The sequence below is a fragment of the Odontesthes bonariensis genome, chromosome 4, assembly GCF_027942865.1.
Source record: "Odontesthes bonariensis isolate fOdoBon6 chromosome 4, fOdoBon6.hap1, whole genome shotgun sequence".
NCBI classification, from domain to species: domain Eukaryota; kingdom Metazoa; phylum Chordata; class Actinopteri; order Atheriniformes; family Atherinopsidae; genus Odontesthes; species Odontesthes bonariensis.
In genome coordinates, this window is record NC_134509.1 from 24,659,512 (window position 1) to 24,678,386 (window position 18,875).

Below are 18,875 nucleotides of genomic sequence, written 5' to 3' on the forward strand. Positions count from 1 at the left end.
ATTCACACACACAAAATGATGTAAATACATATACATGTATACCTATGTAAATATATATATATGTGTATATATATATGTATATATATTTATGGAGGACTTTTGTCTGCCCTGCCTTCCTGGATTTGAAACCTTTGTTCAGCAGTTGGTAAAACAGGATGATCTTTATCATTCTGGTATCCGTTTTAGATGATTTAAGTGAGACTTTCTTCCTGTTTTAGGGATTCAGCTGTTATTCTCTGTTTTGTTTTGTTCAGGATCTTAGCCAATTCTTCCATTTTTATTGTGACTTCATGAACAGTATCTATTTATTTAATGGATGTAGTTTTTCATTTTGTGAGTTTTTTATTTTTTATTTTTTATTTTTTTGCTGATCAAATGTGATTCATTCTAACTAGTTTAATCTTGAAGAATAAACTTTGGAGTGAAAATCCAATCATGTCTTTATTCCGCACTCAGCTAATGAGTGCAACAATGTTGGTTGAACTCAGAAACATGTTAAACAGTCACCTTCATCCATCAATAACATTACTATAAAACAAGCTTTTATAATTAATTAAATACAGTGTACAATAAAGTGCTAATTTATTTTAAATCCAGTGCAAGAGGAACAAGCTCTGAAGATATCCCGATGCTCCCAACAGATTTGGCAAAGATACAAACATGTGGTATATAAATAATACAAAAGAATTGGGGTGGGTGATTCTACTAAAAATAGATTACATTTAATTTTAAGTTTTTAATATCGAAACAAATCAATTTCTTGTCTAAACTGTATTAACAGATTTGGTAATTTAACTCAAACACTGTCTATGTTTACTTCAAAGTTACAGAACAAACAGTTTCATTTGTTTGAATGAGAAGATTTAAGTAAAAGATTTTTGATTAAATTGGAAGTCGGCATCATCATTCCTGCACTGGAGTTGCATCAGTGCGCATCACTGCAGATATTTTAACTTAATAACAAACCACAGAAGTTTTGGTATTGCAGTGTTTGTATGGTGTCATGCTTCTGAATTATGACTCGTATTTAAAAAGAGACGACGTATAGATGTAAGTATGTTGAATTAAAAGCATAAAGTGATTTCATGTTGTAAAAATGTATATATATATATATATATATATTTGGCAACAAGCTAGTGCAAATGATCTTTTCAGATGAAGCGTAAAGGTTTATTTTACCTATTGCACCGTTAGCCTAGTTTCCTATTAATGAACACTTGTGCTAAAATCCATTAATATGGCATCACAATTGCACAAATTGGGTTTTAAAACATGTTTATTGGTCATATACAAAATAAAGTAAGCTGTTTTTCAACAAACGTATAGTATATACATTAATAAATTAAAAGATGCATCATACCCATGATGAAACAGTTAATTTCATGATTACCAATACCTTGTCATCAGCACTACCAACAGATTTAAAAACAAAACAAAAAAAAGTACAATAATTTAGTTGATAAATACTTACAAAGCCTGTCACATTATAAGGTTTTTCCCATAGAAAGTACTGTTGTCGAATAATTTATTACACCCCATACAGAAATATTACAAAACACAGACTTTCTTATTACAAGGGCTTTTCTGAATAGGTTTACGTCACCTCCATACAAACGCTTTACGTCTCTGTAGCTTTAAATCGACCAAAGTTTACTTTCATGAACAGAAAAAAAAAACAAAAAAACTCCCGGCTTCGATGAGCTGCTCACCGGCGGTCAAAAAAAAAAAAAAAAAAAAGTTACATGGGGTCAAATTAAAGAGGGAAACTGTTCCAAACAAAAGCAAAAATAAGCCAATGATAGCTGAAATCTGTGGAAAAATATGTTCATTAGAAGTTGTTTAACTGGCATGGGGGAGCAGAGAGGAAGAGGCAGCAGCATACGGGGTAACTTGAGATGCATAAATGAACGTTATGAGTGATGAAAACACCAAACAGACGATCAAAGGAATTCTTGCTTCATTTACTTTCATTGATCTGGATCAGTGTTGGGTGAAAGGGCTTTTAGAGTCCAGTGGTGTGATTCACTAGACAGGAAAACAACTAAATGACTACATACCGATTGGCCAAGCAGCAAGATAAGGAGTTAATGATTTGCGTCTTCTAGAAGAATTGGAAGGTTTGAGGAAGGGCTTGGTTAAGAGTTTTATCAGATGTGCCTCCACCACCTCTGTCTCAGCCCCTGTAAATTATTTATAGGATTGAGTTCGAGCGGTCGCTCTGGTTTGTGATGAAACGTCTTATCGTGAGGAGGGTATGACCCCTGTACACGCAGCGGAAAATAAGGTCAACGCGTCTTACAGCTCATAAACTCCAGTATGAATAACCACCAAGCTGGCCCGTCCGATTATCAGTGAAGGTGAGCGCTGTCAGCTGATCGTGTCTTCTGTAATATTTAACTTCATTTGTGTAAAGAGCCCACACAACGCTTCACACTGGAGGACAAAAATAGCAATTCTCAGCTCACTCTGAGCTGATGTGACAGCTACGTGACATTTCCATTGGGTCTTCCTCTCAGTGGGAAGTAGATTTAAAAAGAAAGAAAAAAAGAAATGCGATCATTTCCATTGGTCACATTTGTTTGGTGAAACTGAGTAAAAGCCACAACACATAAGCTTAATTTAAACAGAGGTAACGTCTATAAGATATTATTTAACCTGGTCACACAGTGTTGTACCTGCTTTCATGAAAACAGACAACCTGACCAAAACGAGTACGCTAGCATTACGTCTCTTGTGGCAGGAGTTCTTGTTTTGGCCTCCACAGTTTGGATAATTAGACATTTTTGCTTACACAGTATGTATCCTTTGCAAACCCGAAGGAGCAGGAAAATACAGAGTCGGATGAAACGGAGGCACAAACAGTCGTACAGTTTCACACAACCTGGTTCTATGTTACATGACCACACACACTCACACAGGACTTGCCAGAGAAAAACAACATTGAACAGAGAAATATATAAAACAGATAGGAAGCATCAGAGTGACGGGGAGAAAAAACATTTCCACAGAGTCAGCAGATAATCAAATAAGGGGATTCATTTTAAATAAAGCAGGGTATGTTTGTTTTTTTGTAAATACGGTGGAAATGCATAAATGTACTGGGTGTGCAGTTTAAATCTGCTTGTAGCTGAACACCACCGAGTATATTACTGCGATAAGTCCTTTTCATTTGACATCTGGAGCTCTCTGGGCTCGCATTTGATTCAAGAGAAATCACTTAACCTTTGCTCACTGTTCAAATTCTACTTGAAATGTTCTGTAAAGATGACGAAAAATGTACTAATCATGCTAACTGCACAGCAGTAGGACAGCTAACCCAGTTTCCGTCACAGTGGTGTGGCGTTCAGGTAAAAGGCTGCACGAATGTGATTTCTCACCAGTTTTTCTCACCGGTTCAGTAAATGTCCACTTTAAATCAGGTTCAAAATGTTTGAGGCAACCATACTCGAAAAGGTAAACTTCGCTCTCTGACAGATAGGCCATTAAATAGCAGAATATACTTTTCACTTTATAAAACACCATATACAATAACAAATGTCATTTTAACTTCCCTGACACTTGCAGAACAGCTCAAAAACAAATACAAGAACAACATTAAATACACATAAAATGTACACAGCAAAAAAAAAAAAAAAAAGTCCTACTACAAAAATAAGTTATTGGAGGAGCGGTTGTGATGCAGCCATGAAGCCCTGTAGTTGAGTTTCACATCTCTGTTACACTGTCAGATGACCCGAATACGCAACATCCCGAAGCCTGTGAAGTTAACCATAACACCTCTGCAACAACGAGCCCCGGACACCGTCCGCAAATGGGTCAGCTGAAGGGAATTTTAAATTCATAGCTCATAGGTGCAGATTAACAAATGATCTGTTGCGTCTGCAGTGCGGGAGCTGAGCGATGGGCCACAAAGATTTGATGATAAGAGAACGAGTGCAGTTACCCACTGTGTCATCATCTGCTTCGGCCCGAAATCAAACACAGCTCAAAGTCACATCCATGAAAAAGTGAACACTAAATTACCTCGTCACGTACCTACACAGCACACCAAATGCTAGTCCACCGTTACACACACGTGCCTATTCACTAGGGAAAGAAACAAAGCTATTCAGTAGTTAAGCCACTTTTGGTACAATTGCAAAATAGAGAGATACTGTATATCAAACAGATTTTGTAATACCTTTGTTACATGTCGTTATAAACAATGCAAAGATAATTGTCTTTATAAAATTACAGACTCCAACCAACATAGACTCTCTGAGTATAGAACACCACAAAGGACTACTTCTATAGTAAAGCCTGAAAGAAATTACAGCCCATTTGTGCGACTGGAAATGAAGAGAATCTCTAGTTCCCGTAGTTGGCTCACTGCTTTGTCAGTAACCAGATCTGCACTTGCAAGCTGAGCTAGTGGCTGAAGACAAAAGGAATGCAGCATAAACCGCATAAAGAAAAAATTCCTGTAGGTGTAACTACCTAGTTATGATAGCCAATAGAAATTCATCAGCATGTGAAACCAAGACATCAGCATTAAACAGACGTGTGAACTTTCTACTCATTACAGAGCAGCAAAGCTCAAAAACGTATCTTCTGTGTGGGAAAATGAGGATAAACACAGGCTCCTGTTTGCAGGTTCTTCTGTTTTAAATGAGCTCCACAGTCACATGAATGAGTGTTGCTGATATCATCGGTCCTGATGGCTACTACACAGCTTGTCCAACAACGCACAGCAAGAGATAAATGCTGTGATTCCTGCTAAGCATCATCCCTCCTCAACTCTTCTTGACTTTCTTTTTGATGCATGTCATTAGGAGACCAAGGCACTTGCCCTTCCAAATTTCTCAGACAGAAGACAACTTAATCTTCATGTAGCTAAGCTGTTCAAACGGCCATTTCCCTGAAAATTCTCACCCACCAAAATAACTTGAATAACTTTTTCCGTTGTATCTTTTAGAGTGTTCAGTTTTTTGGTAAACATCAATTGCCTTGGCCCCCTTCTTTCTGATAAATCCAGGAAGTACTGTGAGTATTAATGGAAGCCAGTTGGAATTGAGTTAAAACGAAATACACAATGGAAGGACAGAGAGAGAAAGAGTTAGGAAAGAGCAAGAGCCGTACATCAAAAGTGAGGAGACTGTAGAAAAAAAACAAAATAAAAAACACAGCTAACTAAATATAGCGGTACCAAAACAAACACGCTCCACAGAATTTCACAGAATTCCTGATATATAACAATTCACACACAGAGAATACACCTTGGACCTCATGTGAATGACAGCACAGTACAAAACAGTAGAAATACAGTTACCACCATTGTATAATATATACTTTTCTATGGTACTTTTCAGAAAAAGTTCTTGGGTAGGTGGAACAAGATGGGGCTTCAGTGCAGTCACTGAAATCAGCAGGTCACGCGAATCCATCGACTTCTCTTTTAAGAATCCAAAACACAGGCTACATGATTCTGTTAGCATATTTAATGAAACATCTTTTAGCTTTTGTTGGTTTATTTTCCCAATTTTAAATCTTGTGCGCTGATGTTTTTTGGCAGGAATACTATGCACCTCAAGACATAAAGATCTATATAACCAGCAGACAGTTGGACTAAACACTGGAAACTTGACTCATTTAACCAAAAAAAACCCAAAGAAAATGTAGAACTTTTTCCAATTTTTAAGATTCATCTTCTTGGCATGAAATAAAACGGTTCGTCCATTCAGCGACCATACAGACCCTGCGTTATTGTGTTCCTTGTTCTAAGTGATCGTGCCCTGACCAAGAGCTTCTTTACAGACTCGATAATCCTCCTCTGTTTCCATCCTGTCCTTCATCTGCACAGATCTGAGACGGGTGGCGGGAACACGCTGAGGCCATGCAGGTGCCGCTGCCCGGCTGTTTGAAGTTGGTGCAGGTGGAGGAGAAGGAAGCAGCAGAAAAGAAGGATTACTCGGGTGCGGCTGAACTCCATCCCGTTACACCCTAATCTATCTATCTTTCCCTCAAGACCGTGCATCCGTCTTTGACTTCACTATTGTAATCACGCTGGTCGCCGTCGCCACCTTCCCCGGTATGAGCGGACCAATGACCGAGGATGCCACCCCTCCACCCCCTCCTCCTCCAGCCCTCACCCCGACCCCGACGGTGGGGCTTCGTGCCACAGTCCTGGCAAAGGTCTGCAATGCTTCGTACTTAGACCTCAGAGCATCCAGCTCGATGCGCATCGAAGCGTTCTCATTGGCCAGTTTGTCCACTTCCTGCTGCAGCTGGGCCTTCTGCTTCTCCAGCTCCTCCTTCTGGGTGACCCGCTTCACTCGGCAGCTGGCGGCATAGCCCCGGTTCTTGAGGGTGCGCCTCCGCTGTTTCAGCTGCAGGATCTCATCTTTGGAGAGCCCTCGGAGGTGCTGGTTCAGCTCCCGCACCGACATGGTCACCAGCTCGTCGTCGGTGAGACTGGTGCCATTCTCTCCCGGCTCACGCTTCACCTGGAGGAAAAGGGACGAAGCAGGGGAGGCGCTCAGACCAAATCAAATACAGAGAACTCCGGTTAAATGTACGGTCGCTCACCTTTAAGGCTTTATTTCCTTTGTTAGTCGTCGTCATGCCACAAGAGCCTTGCTCTTCTGCACAGACCTTTGGAGACACATAAGCATAGAAAATTCACACCGAGGCAACCACATCATAATAAACAAATGTGGTAAAGAAAAAACACAATTTTTACATTGAATTTAAATTGATTCGTTTCAGATCACTATCAAGCAAAGTAGAAACATACCACATGTAAATCTGCCACTGTGGCACGGTCGTGGGGACTTGTTACAGATTTTTGCATCTTTATGAGTCTGCATGAGAGAAAGTGACAAACTTTTCTTAGAATTTCCCTGACTTCCTGTTTCCTTGTGGTTTCACTGACAGTGCCCACTACCTTCGAGCTGTTGAACTCTCATTGGCTGGCTTCAGGCCAATAGGAATGAAATGAGCGAGAAAGAAGAGGAAGTGGTAAAATTTGTGGGAAGGACTCCTGAGGAACACTAACTGTAACAACCATCTCAACTGCACGCCTAAACAAAGAGAAGAAGAAAAACAGATGAAAACACCTGCACCTGCGGGGGATGAAAAGAGTCAAACAAAATTAAAATTAAGCATGTGCAAACTGAACAAAAGTGGAAACAAGAGACAATAGGATTGAGACAGAAGTGTGAATCAGATGTCAACAAAGAGCGAGAGTGGAAGTGCAAAAGATGAGATCAGTCCTTAGAGCGCACTGCTCCGCAGATGAGCATCTCCACAAGCTCTCAATGACATGCTTTGTGTGGCGTGTTGGCCTTGCTCTCATCTCTCAGACCTGCGTGTGTGTGTGATAAAGAGAGGCTATTGTTGTTGTTGCTGCTGCTGCTGAACGATCATCATGAGACCAGTCATGATGATTCAGCAGATTCCCGATATCACTCCCCTCCTCCCCTCTCCCCCACACAAATTTCAGCTCTCCTCTCACACACACTCCGATTTTAGGTGTTAAACGGTCGCAGGAAATGAAGAGTTCGACCAGAACATAGCTATGGGCTAAGGTCAACAAGAATGCATGCGATTGGCTGTTTAACATATAAACATAGTTGTCCTCAAACCATAAAAACCTGCCTCGCCGCTGCACCTGATACCGCTGAATCAGAAATTCAGTTAAACAGGTCCGATGATTAAAGACAGGAAAAGTTAAGAATAAGAAAATAAAGCTGGGTTAATTTAAAAAGCTCCTTCTTCTGAAGTGAGCACATGTATGCGACACCTAACCAACACGTCCCGTTTTATCTTTATTCTTTTCTACCAAAAAATAAAAAGGCACCACTGAGCGTGCCAGTGTGCCTCCCCCACAATGAACCTCTGTCTGTCTGCGAGGGTGCGCGAGCGTTTGTGCGAGCTCCGCCACAAATCCTACAGTTATAAATAGCGTCAGATCAAAGAAAAACACAGCAGCGAGCACAGCTAATTATGCGTGTGCATAAAACATATCAAATGTACAGCAGCTTAAAGATTATTTGAATTTTTCTACGGCGTGAAGAAGAGTGTGGGAAAAGAGCTATGACGCGTGAGGTTTAACACGATGGAGCACTTCCAGTTCACCTTAATGAGTTTGGTTACTCAGTTTCACATGTTTTCTCATTTAACTGCGTGAATAAAGAGCGTCTTCTCAATAACTGGATGTCGTCCATCCTCATGTTCCTCTGCACTCTTGTATTTTGTTGGGATGCAGCCTCCTACAGCTCGAGGTGCATCCTCACACAATAGACACATCAAAGACATGGAGGCTGCCAGGGGTGGGGGTGGTGAGTAAAGACAGAGGGGGCAAGAAAAAAAAAAAAAAAAAAAAAAAGGGAGGATGTTTTCCTGGCAGGCACTGGTTTATTTCCCCTGTGCCCAAACCCCCCACCCTCTATCGAAATACAAACAAAAAACATGCCGCCAAACACGTATACGTTACCCTGCTGCCATGCCAGCGGGGCACAATAAAACGCACATGAAGTTAACACACAGTTAGCTGAAAGCACACAAACATGCAATCTTAACAGTTTAAAGAACTAATAAAAAAAACACAATGTTTTTGTATACTTCAAAAGGTTTGATACCAAGTTTAAACAGAATCGCCTTAAAAAGATGTTCCTAAACAATAAAACGGGCATCCACTGGATCCGAAATTCACTGTGTAGCGACGCATCAGCTACAAACATACAGTCAGGGCCGTAAAGAACCGTCTTCAGCAGAAAGAACAACAAACAGATGGTGAGGCTCCCACAGAGCCCAGACGTCAACATCACGGAGTCGAGGATAACAAGAACAGACAGAAGATACTGAGACAGCACAAATCCACGGATCAACAGCAGCGACTTCTCCGAGATGCCTGGCACAACTAACCTGCCAAGTGCACAGGTGTACAGAGGAAAGTTGCTTTCAAAGGGAGTGTGGCTTTAAGAAAATGGTCTGCACTTACATAGCGCCTTGTAACCTTGTCTAGACAATGTGGCGTTCAGTGTCATGCCCAAAGACACCCACTTACCTTTTTATCAAGGTGACCACTTTACCTGCTGATGCACAGCTATACTGCTTAGGTCTATAACAATAATTCAAAATAACGCATTACTAATATTTACGAATAATCTGATTAACTATTAATTTGCCTTTTTTTTTTTTTTTTTTAAATGTACATTTTATGGGTTAGGGTGACAAACGGCCTTCTCCAGGTTACCGGGCTCTCCCATTTCTTTTTCCTGGAAATTCAAATGTGTCCACATCAATGTCAACGTGTTTGGCTTTGAACTAAATCCACAATGTTGATGTCAGTGGATAGTTATTGCAATGCAGCGGGTCGACTAGTGGACATATTAAGCCTTTAAGAGAAGCAGCTGGTGCCATAAAAACACAACAAGAACGAGGTGCTAAAAGTGAAATACTGGAAGTCGTGACGGAAATCCAACATTTTTGTTGTTATTCAGGTGAATCGAAACTTTTCCAATGGTTCTGTTAAAGAATCAATCAATCAATCTTGATTGTTAAATTATGGCTTTCTGCGGTTTGTAAATTTGTTCTTAATTTAACAAAAAAAAAAAAAGTGCCAGAGTTGAACAAAACACCAACTGAAATAAATCATGATTGAATGCAACAGAGTCGCAGTTAAAGAAAGATGAGGTTTGTGCTTCGGCAACAAAAAAATGACCGTTTCCTTTAATGGAGTTAAAAATGTTTCCCATGCATGTTGTATTACTACAATCCCAATGTTTGTTCCATGTCTAACTCCAGGATTCAATAGTTTCCCGGTCTTTATATTTTCTTTACAAACCAAAGAGAAGAAGACTTATTTGTAAAACTTTACGATTAGTTGTTTGGTCGGTGCTCAGAAAAAATATTGACCGACCAGCTGTCCAAAAAACCAGTTATTTCCTCAGACAATGAAAAACAAGGGTCTGGACACATTACTTATACGTACATAATGATACATAATCAGCTCCTAAGGATTGAAGGTGAGCTCTGGAGTTCTTGTAATGCTGTGAAAAGTTTGTTTTGTTTTTCTCATTCACACACTGCAGACATTAACCACGCTGCTAACGTGAAACACTAACTGTTTTGTCTGTTTGTCAAGAGTTATAAGGAAGGAAAGTAATTCGAATTCACAGTTCATTCAACGATAAAACTTTACTTCGTTTACATGAAAGTTAAATCTGTAGCCGTAGCTAGAGTAGCAGCAGCCCACTGTAACAAAGAGGGTGGACCGGGAGTAGGTCAACCAGGTTAAGGATCATCTGCTGTGTTAAGGCAACGTTCTTCGTACACTGAGCTGAGACAAACAAGCACATACACAAAAGATCTGGGGGTGTCCTTGCCATTAAGTTTGTGGGGTGATCGTTGCAGTGTGGTCAATGCCAAAGCCGCTGTTGCTACAACAGACAGCCTTTTTGCTGTGGCAGGCGGTATTTTTATGGAGCAACTGAAAGAACGCTGACTACTCAAGAGTAGAGCTGCTTACAGTTACAGTGGAGAGACAACCCCCCCCCCCACACACACACACACACAGGACAGACATGAAGGTGAGGATGGTGGCGAAGGTGAAAAATGGTGGAGACGAGTAAAATATGGCTGGAAGACAAGAAAAGATAAAGTTGGGAGGGGAAAAAAGTGACAGATTGGAAAGATACCAAGGTGAGATCAGAGTAGGAAGAAGGAGGAGGAGGAAGAGGAGGGAGTGCTGGTGGTGGTGAAGGAGGACTGAAAGAATGCTGACGTCCCCAGAGCTGATTAGCGTTACACAGAGACATCACACCCACAGCCGACAAAAACGCTGAGTATGGAGGGAAGACGGGGTGGGGGGTGCAAATGACAAGGGAGAAAGAAGAAAAAGAGAGACGAGCGAGTCGGGAGGAGGAGAAGGACAGAGGTGGGGATGAAGGGAGATGAGGGACGAGTGGGACGATGGGGAGGGCAGAGGAGGAGGAAGAAGAGGGGGTGGGAGAGTGTTTGGGTGAAAATGCATCCTCAACACATTTGTAAGAGCTTAGCTGTTGAGTACGGGGAGTCGAATGAGGGAGGGAGGGGAGATTGGGGTCGATGAAAAAAAAAAAGAAAAAAAAGTGAACTCAGCAACGACCACTAAACTAAAACCTCCAATGAGAAAAGTTCTGAAGCTGATCCAGTTTGATGAAGCCCCCCCCCCCCCAACCTGCAGAAAAGCTTCACATCAAGTCTTGTGGACAAAACCAGTTCTGGAGAGAAGGAACCAAAATGAGAGTAAAAGAGTGACAGGAGGTAAACGTGATGATCATAGACCTTATAAAGATAGATGAAGGAGCACAGGACTCCTTTCTCTTCATGAGGTGCAGACCAGCAGGATAATGAACCCTGTGCATGCTTGTGTGCGTGAGGCAGCTTCAGACAGGGCTCTAATTAATCTTGTTTGAGGGAACCTTCTGCTCCGGTCACTACTGCCACACACCGACGAATTTCCTAGAAAGAGACTTACTTAAAAGCCAGTAAAGCGCCACACAGACGGAGGAAAATAAACGACCAGATTAGTGGCTCCAAAAATTACCCGAGGGCTGGTGTACATGCGCAGTAACAAGACAGCAGGTAGGGAATGATAAAGGACAGATTCTAAGAGACACAAGTCGTCTGTGATGGAGTGTTTATTGAATAAATCCGACTATAACAGCCGCCTTAACTGCGCCTTCTCCCTTAAGGCAACTCTCCCAGCAATAACTGAGAAGACAAAAAGGATGAGTGAGGCAGTGAAGACGCGCAGAAGGACACAGAGGCGACATCACAGAGGGACACAAAGGCAGCATAATATGGAGAGCAGGAGTTAAAACCTCAGAGCAACAAAAGTCAGCTCCTGGCGGCGGTCCACCTTGCTTTTGTCAAAAAAACAAACAAACAAAAAAAAAAAAACCAAAGCAAACAGCCCTGGCACTCATTGATATAGTGTGGGCCGAGGGTGTTGAGGGAGTTAGTAAATAATTAACGCCGGGCGCTGTGTGGAGGCTAATTGAGAATTAGAAAACAGATCAGAGATAATGGCAACCTGTGAACAGAGAGGACGCTTCCACAGCAGAGATGCAGGAACACGGAGAGAGGAGCGACTGGGAGAGAAACGACACCAGTTCGAGCTCGGTGTGCATTAGAGACAGAGAGGGAAGTTATTAACGGGAATATATGCAGAGCATGAAATAAGCATGATAATAAAACAGAGATAGAAAACACAGGAAGGTGAGGAAAGACTTGGAAAAAGGCTCAAATCTAGCCCCTCCTATTTGTATTATAGTAATTAGAGAGAAAGAGCAATAATTTTCACACTCTTCTGAGAGTTAAAAAAAAAAAGAAGAGTAGTTTGTGTGTGTGTGTGTGTGTGTGTGTGTGTGTGTGCGTGCGTGTGTTTGTGAGACAAGCGTGTTATTAAAGACAAGAAAAAGTCCTGGCGTCGACACGTTTTTCCCATTTCAGGTAGTAAGTCGGAGTGTGATGACAAATTTCCCAACACAAGCAAAAAAAAAACTGCACTGTCAGGCAATTGAGCTCTGGCTCCTTTTTTTTTTTTTTTTTTTTTTTCATAAGCACTTTTTCTTTTTTTTGAAGGGAGAAAGTATGTAAGTACTTTAGGTTAAGTTGCTTCTCTCTTTGTGTTTGTGTGTGCGTGTGAATAACAAACAGAGCTGCGAGGGAAGACAGCGATAAGTCAAACGGCGTGTTGAGTTTATTTCTCCCAGACACCGTTTATCCCTGGTCAGCAATACCAAGTTGAGACAAAGAGAAAGTTGGAGTGGAAGCAGAGTAAGCATCATTCGTCTCTGTGGGAATTCATTCATCATTATCAGTCACTTTAATGACAAACTACGTTAAGGAACGTCTCAGCAAATGTAGGGGGAACACAGAAGGGTAGACGTGTTTGTGGATAATAGATGTGCCATAGGCAGCAGTGGCCTTCAGAGGACATTCCTGGTGACCATTTTTAGGTTTTCCACCAGCTGTCAATCATTTCAGATGGTATGAATAGCATGTGTGTGTTTCCTTCTGCAGCAGTGCTTCCTCCATTTCCTCATAAAAGCACACCAAACATCATCAGTTAACAGACCAACACCGTACACACTCCTGAGACTTTAAAACAAAATAACACGAGTGCTCAGAGAGCACATCCTCCACCATGGCCACTTCAGTTTTCTGCAATTTTAATGAAAATCATCTCGAGCTGCACAAAAATTTCATGAGCTCTGCCTTCATTGATGCTCCAAGTCTCAACTAAACTGGGTAATTTTCTCTGTAAGACGGAAACAAACCAACCAATCTCCACCATGACTTCCTCCTTTGGGGAGGAATAATATCTTAAGACCAGTAACTAAATGTTCAGTACTTGGTTCAGTAGTTGAGCTTCTTAAAATAATTCCAGGTTTTCCTGCCCCACGTTCGTAAATGTCAGCCTTAATTTTTGACTGCTGGTCGCATAAAAACAAAGTGTTTGATGATGTCCCCTTGGACGCTAGAAACTCATTACCAGAGCTCAGCGGGAACACTACATCATCCATGGAAAACTCAGGGAAAATAATCATTAGTTTCAGAGAGCACAGAAAGAACGAGGAAATATTCTTGCACTGGTTGTAAAAGGCAGGAAAAATCTGATCTGTGTGCTGAGAACCTAAGGGCATAAGGGTTGTAAAACATTAAGAAGGTCTACGTGATGATTCCCAGTCCCATCAGTCCCATTCAGTGATTCTGAAGTGATTTCATCTCAAAGATGAAACCATAGCTTCAGATGATGTTGGTCGTGTGAAACTGTCACGTTAAAACTCAGGAGGACTGCTGTTGCTTGGAAATGATCTAATGTCACAGGTGACGGCAAAGAAGCGACACAGACACACGCATCTTTCTTCCCTCTCTTTGCTCCCTGGCATTGATCCACTGTGTGTGTTGTGATTCTTTTTAAGGTTCAGAAATCCACACCACAATCCGAGGATCGTCACACTGCAGTTAAAAAATGCGGCAAGTTGGTGCTTTGAGGTGATGCAACTAGTAGACAACCGGTGGTGCGGATATTCCTGTTAGTAGGGCCTTCGCAGCATCTCGATGCGGCCACATCGACCACAACGGCGTGCAACGTGTTTCCACTAACTGCGGCCTTTAAAAAAAAAAAAAAAAAAAAAATCATTCCAGAGCTCCTCAAAGAGGGAAAACGTGGGAACTTTACCCAGAGATCACGCAGATTCGAAGAGTAATAACAGAGTCTGATCTTCAAAACAGAAAGTGCAACTTAAACTGAGCTCAAACTTGTTTTTTTCATTTCCTAATCCTTCTGATTTCTGGGGCATGTTGCAAAGGGATTTGTCTTGATTTCATACTTTTCTTTTTGGTTCTCAGGGAAGTTATGTAAATAAGGAGCTGAGGCTCCTGTGGAGGGCGAGTATGTATAGCACACACAGTCTAAACAACACAAGGGCGAGCGGCACGCTCACACGGAAGCAGAGTAGAGGGGAGAAAAAAAGAAACAGTGAAGCGCAGCAATGATTATACACCAGATCTGCTTACACCATATTTCATCATTACTGTGGAGAAAAAACACTCAACTATTGATCTGCCCAACTGCTTCCTTTTCTCACAGCCTCGCCCCCACCCCGACTCCATCTTTTATTCCTGCGTTTACGTCTCTCGTTCCACTTCTTGCAACACTAGATGAAATTTGCAAGCAAAACAAGACTTCGCTGAGACGGATCCCAGTAGTACACAAGACCATAAACACGCAGACGATATGAAGAAATTATGCTTCGAGACACCGAATGTTCAGACTCACGCAGGAGGTGGACAGAATATTGCGAACACCTGTGCAATCTATTGCAATCCACTTCTACAGCCCTGCAATAAGTGCTGCCTCTGTGCGGTCGTCTTTAATGCAAACCCAGAGCAGATGAGGATGTAGAAACTATGTAGCTTAACAATTTAGTGCTTTACTTTAGTACCAGAACTTCATTAACCACAGCTTCCGCAGAGTTATAGACTTGGACACCTCCTTAAGTTACAGCGAGGCTTGGTGTTTAACTGCAACAGCTTTCAGGTATCAACCTTGGTGTGGCCAAAGCAAAATGAAACACTAATTGATTTTAGAAATATAAATATATATTTTCCACAATCTATGCCATAAGATAAAATATAATTAAATTGTGTGCATGAATACAGAAACTGAGGTTTTATTGGCATCAACAGTTTGGCCAGTTAGACAAAAGTGATCATCAGTAACACTTTTATGAAAAGGTTACTGTGTCCCCAACACAAACTGAGCTGCAATTCAGGAGTGTTTTTAATTCATAATTGATCTGTTCATCTTTTTTGTTTAAGTGGTTTATGTCTATAAGAAATCCCTAAAGCTCCAGCAGACGCTATTTTAAGGATTTAGGGAATCTCCTGTCATCTAAACTGATCTCTTCCTCCCACAAGAATAAGCACCTGTCTTAGCTTGATCCTCATCCTTCCTTCAAGGCGCAGTCAAAGGAGGATTTTCACGGCGTTTCGTCAGCTTGACCCCCTGCACACGCAGGGCATCGAACCGCCCTGCGCTCACAAAACAGAGGGATGTTGCACTATTATATTCAATGCTTTGCTGTGAAAGGACAAGCTTCAGGCCAGATATTATGTAGGGTTGGAAAGAGGTGCAAAATATTAACAGGCCAACCGATAGTTATATCACTTCCCTTTATTAAAGGGAACTAACATACACCGTTTTAAATCTTAGCACTTCCAACACACAAACGGAGAGCCAACAAATACCAACCAGAACTTAGTATCTTTGCACTTGCACACAACAAGGCAAAGAAACTAGCTGCGGTAAGTAACAAGTGAAAACGCCATCTGTCAAGCGAGAGCGCATTTGCTTCGCCTCAGCATTTTCAGGGGAATGCCTTGAAGACAAAAAGGTCCTTGTTCTCAATCTCTCCGCAAATCCCATCTCTCATTCTTCCTCCCTCTTCCCCCTTGCTCCGCGCGCCTCGCCGCTCCGCCACCATCAGCAAAGTTGCACACATAAGCATTGGTCAGCGTTCAATTACCGTGAACACCAGGGAAGGATGGGGAAAGTACTTGACAGAGAAATGCACTTCAAGCACTGATTAAATACTGATACCGAGTATAAAAAGCGAAGCCCATAGGTTGTGTGTGCGAACATGCAACGAGAAAGGCAAAAGTGTGTGCGTGTGTGTGTGTGTGTGTGTGTATGTGAAGACAGTAAAGAGGGGGGTGTACATTTCCCTCCAATACTGATACAACTGTTTCATCATTATGACCCTCTATTACAGTACTTGCCAACTTGCTTACTACATACTTTTGATACACTCTGCAGAGTGCTGACTCTTAACTAAAGCTGCTGATATGGAGTCATTAGGGGGTGAAGTTTCTGTTTTTCTGTTGCCCACAGAGCCTCCCTATTACTACTCAGTGTTTAAGAGTTGCACTGCTCACGGGCTGCTACCAGGCAGCAGATAATGGCCTATCCACAAGAGATCAATCAGAGGATATGCTATTGCAAGGCATTATAGTTCAGTGAGCAGCTTTCTTTTTTTAGCACAGGTTTCTGTGAGGGGTTCATTAACTGCCATGGGCATTAATCATGTCCCTATACACTTTCATTTGGTTGTGTATGTTTAAAAAAAAAAAAAAATCAAATAAAAAATAGATTGGATCTTTTAAAAAGTGAGATGTGTCTGAGGTCAAGAGAGGCTAAGTGAATAATTTAGAGTATGATCCTGTTTTATCACGCCTCTGTGCACATGCCTGGTGCTCTCGGAATAAACAAACCTCACTGACAATTCAGCACTAATGCCGTTTTAAACAGTCTCCTCTCCTCTCGCCCCCCCCCCCCCCCCCCCCCCCTCCACACACACGCACACACAAGCATTAATTACCCCCACATCCACTGCATGGCCGGGCCTAGATTTATTTCAGAGCTAAACACCTTCCCAATATATACCGAGCTCTTTCTTCCCTCGCGTCAGACCTTTGTCCGCCCGCCTGCCGCCGGTGCCATGTTGCCATGGCTCCCTCATGCCTCCGCTCCGCTCGCGCAGACGTTGAGAAATAACAACGTTGTGATGAATCAGCATCTCTGCCGCGAGCCCAGCCGGTGTACAACCAGGCACGCGGGGGAAAACCGTCAATTTCTCTGCGTTTAAACGACAACGCACGTCGCTCACACGCGAAAAAAGAAAGGAAGGAAGAAAGTAGGACAGTTGATAGACGCTCGAGGTGAAGGCCTGTCGGAGGTGGCTGACACAAAGCAAATGTCAAAACAGTCGCTCTGGCTGCCGCGCAGCCGGGATACGCTCTAGAGCTAGCCGGTTGGGACATCTGACAGCTACCCGATACTCCGGGATGACAGCCCGTAGTGGCGGATTGTCGGCTTATTTCCGTCACACCATCAGCTTGACACGAGAAAAGCAGACTTCGGGCTGCTTTTAGAGTCAGAAAAACAAACCAAATCCAAGCGGAAGCAACAAACAGATGACTAGCCGTCTTACCTGAACCAACGGGGGAGCGTGTCCAGCCTGCGTCCACCGCTGCCGCTTCTCCGAGTGAGGGCAGCCGGGGACGCTAATGAGGTTATGTGTAGTTACCGAAGGGTTTCACCGCTCTGAGCGGCTCTTTTCGAGCCTCGCTCCTTTCCGTTTCAGCCTCAAAACAAGGGAATCCCCAGCCAGAGAGAGCAGCGCGCCGTCACGATCCTCTAATTCCGACACATGGCATTTTTAAGCAGACATTCTCCCCTCTTTGTCTGTGCTATTATGAAATCAGCGGTTGGTCGGGCGTGCGTGGTGGTTCGACTGGGTCGCGGCAGAGCGTGTACCGAAACGCTATGGTGATGATTCAGCAATAGTAGACTACTGCCCTTTAAACGGCTGCGGGGACGGGACGGGAAGGGACGGGACGGCGCAGCAGCGGCGGCAGCGCTCACCGGCGGCAACGCGACCGCGCTCGGTGGCGGTGGTAGCGGCGGGGGTGCGCACTCAGCAAAACACCTCTACATTCAGCACTTTTAAGCAATTTCACTTTAGATCTTGACAAGACTGACTCACCAGAAGTCGAACCGGCGCCTTTCACCCACCGCACCGTCGGAGGTTGAGCTTCACCGATGGTTTGTCGACGCGGTGTTTAAAGGAGACAGTTGGAGAAATGTTTTTTCCGCTCACGCCTCCTCGCGGGTCTCTAGATATATCCACTCCTTCCTCGCTTGTTTAAGTCTGTGGTCGGGGGCGCCAGACGTCAAATGATGTTTGATCACATGGTTTCATTCATGAAGGATCTACGCAACCCGCATTTAAAGGGACACAGGACGCTACTACTGCGTGTTTTAACAACAGGCGGCGCGGAAAGTGTGACAAAACAGCTGTGCACATTTCTAAACTTAGAGCCAACCCGTGATTCAACAACACAAACAAAGAGTGGTAGATTAAAGAAAGACAGATGTCTATGGGGCTATTCATAACATCTTTGCAAAGCTTCATTAGATAATAAAATCTATTTTCCAAATTTATTTATCAAATAAAAAAAGAGATTGAGATGGAATTACAAAAAACTATACACTCACTTTTTGCCTTATGGTGGGTCTGTTTTTGCCTGATTTACAGAACATCTCCAGCTCACATGGAGATTTACATCACAATTGTTGAACTTCCTCTAAAAGAAGGATATGAAATGGCATGAAGAAAATGACAAGTTCCTGGTTTGGTTTCCAGAGAATAAAAGGTCATCTTTCTAATTCACAAACACTTCACAATGTAATCTTATTTTTTTTCTAGACTAAAACATTGGAATAAAAACTCTTCATCTAGTAAGGATTTAATAGGCATGTTGCTCATCAAACTTTGTCT

General features: G+C 42.5%; 1 protein-coding gene across 4 annotated transcripts; it reads right to left on the reverse strand.

The window, feature by feature from the left end:
- Positions 1–1,285: 1,285 nt before the first annotated feature.
- Positions 1,286–18,197, reverse strand: mafgb (v-maf avian musculoaponeurotic fibrosarcoma oncogene homolog Gb). Of its 4 annotated transcripts, XM_075463616.1 has the most exons (5): positions 18,081–18,197; positions 6,923–7,058; positions 6,773–6,839; positions 6,565–6,630; positions 1,286–6,482 (listed from the first exon to the last, which is right to left on the reverse strand). In XM_075463616.1, exons 3-5 carry the CDS (start codon positions 6,827–6,829, stop codon positions 6,000–6,002), a joined length of 606 nt encoding a protein of 201 aa, XP_075319731.1. In that variant the 5' UTR covers positions 6,830–6,839; positions 6,923–7,058; positions 18,081–18,197; the 3' UTR covers positions 1,286–5,999. The 4 variants fall into 4 exon arrangements, with proteins under 4 accessions (XP_075319731.1, XP_075319732.1, XP_075319733.1 ...); XM_075463617.1 differs by lacking the exon at positions 18,081–18,197 and having other exon boundaries at positions 6,923–7,333; XM_075463618.1 differs by lacking the exons at positions 6,773–6,839; positions 6,923–7,058.
- Between the last annotated feature and the right edge of the window lie 678 nt (positions 18,198–18,875).

What these genes read in the sequence shown, in the direction of transcription:
- mafgb (XM_075463616.1), bottom strand. Translation starts at nt 6,829, where the DNA reads ATGCAAAAATCTGTAACAAGTCCCCACGACCGTGCCACAGTGGCAGAT. An exon ending in CAGTGGCAGATTTACATGTG is followed by an intron (nt 6,631 to 6,772) that starts GTATGTTTCTAC and finishes GTGTCTCCAAAG; the next exon opens with GTCTGTGCAGAAGAGCAAGG. An exon ending in AAGGAAATAAAGCCTTAAAG is followed by an intron (nt 6,483 to 6,564) that starts GTGAGCGACCGT and finishes CTTTTCCTCCAG; the next exon opens with GTGAAGCGTGAGCCGGGAGA.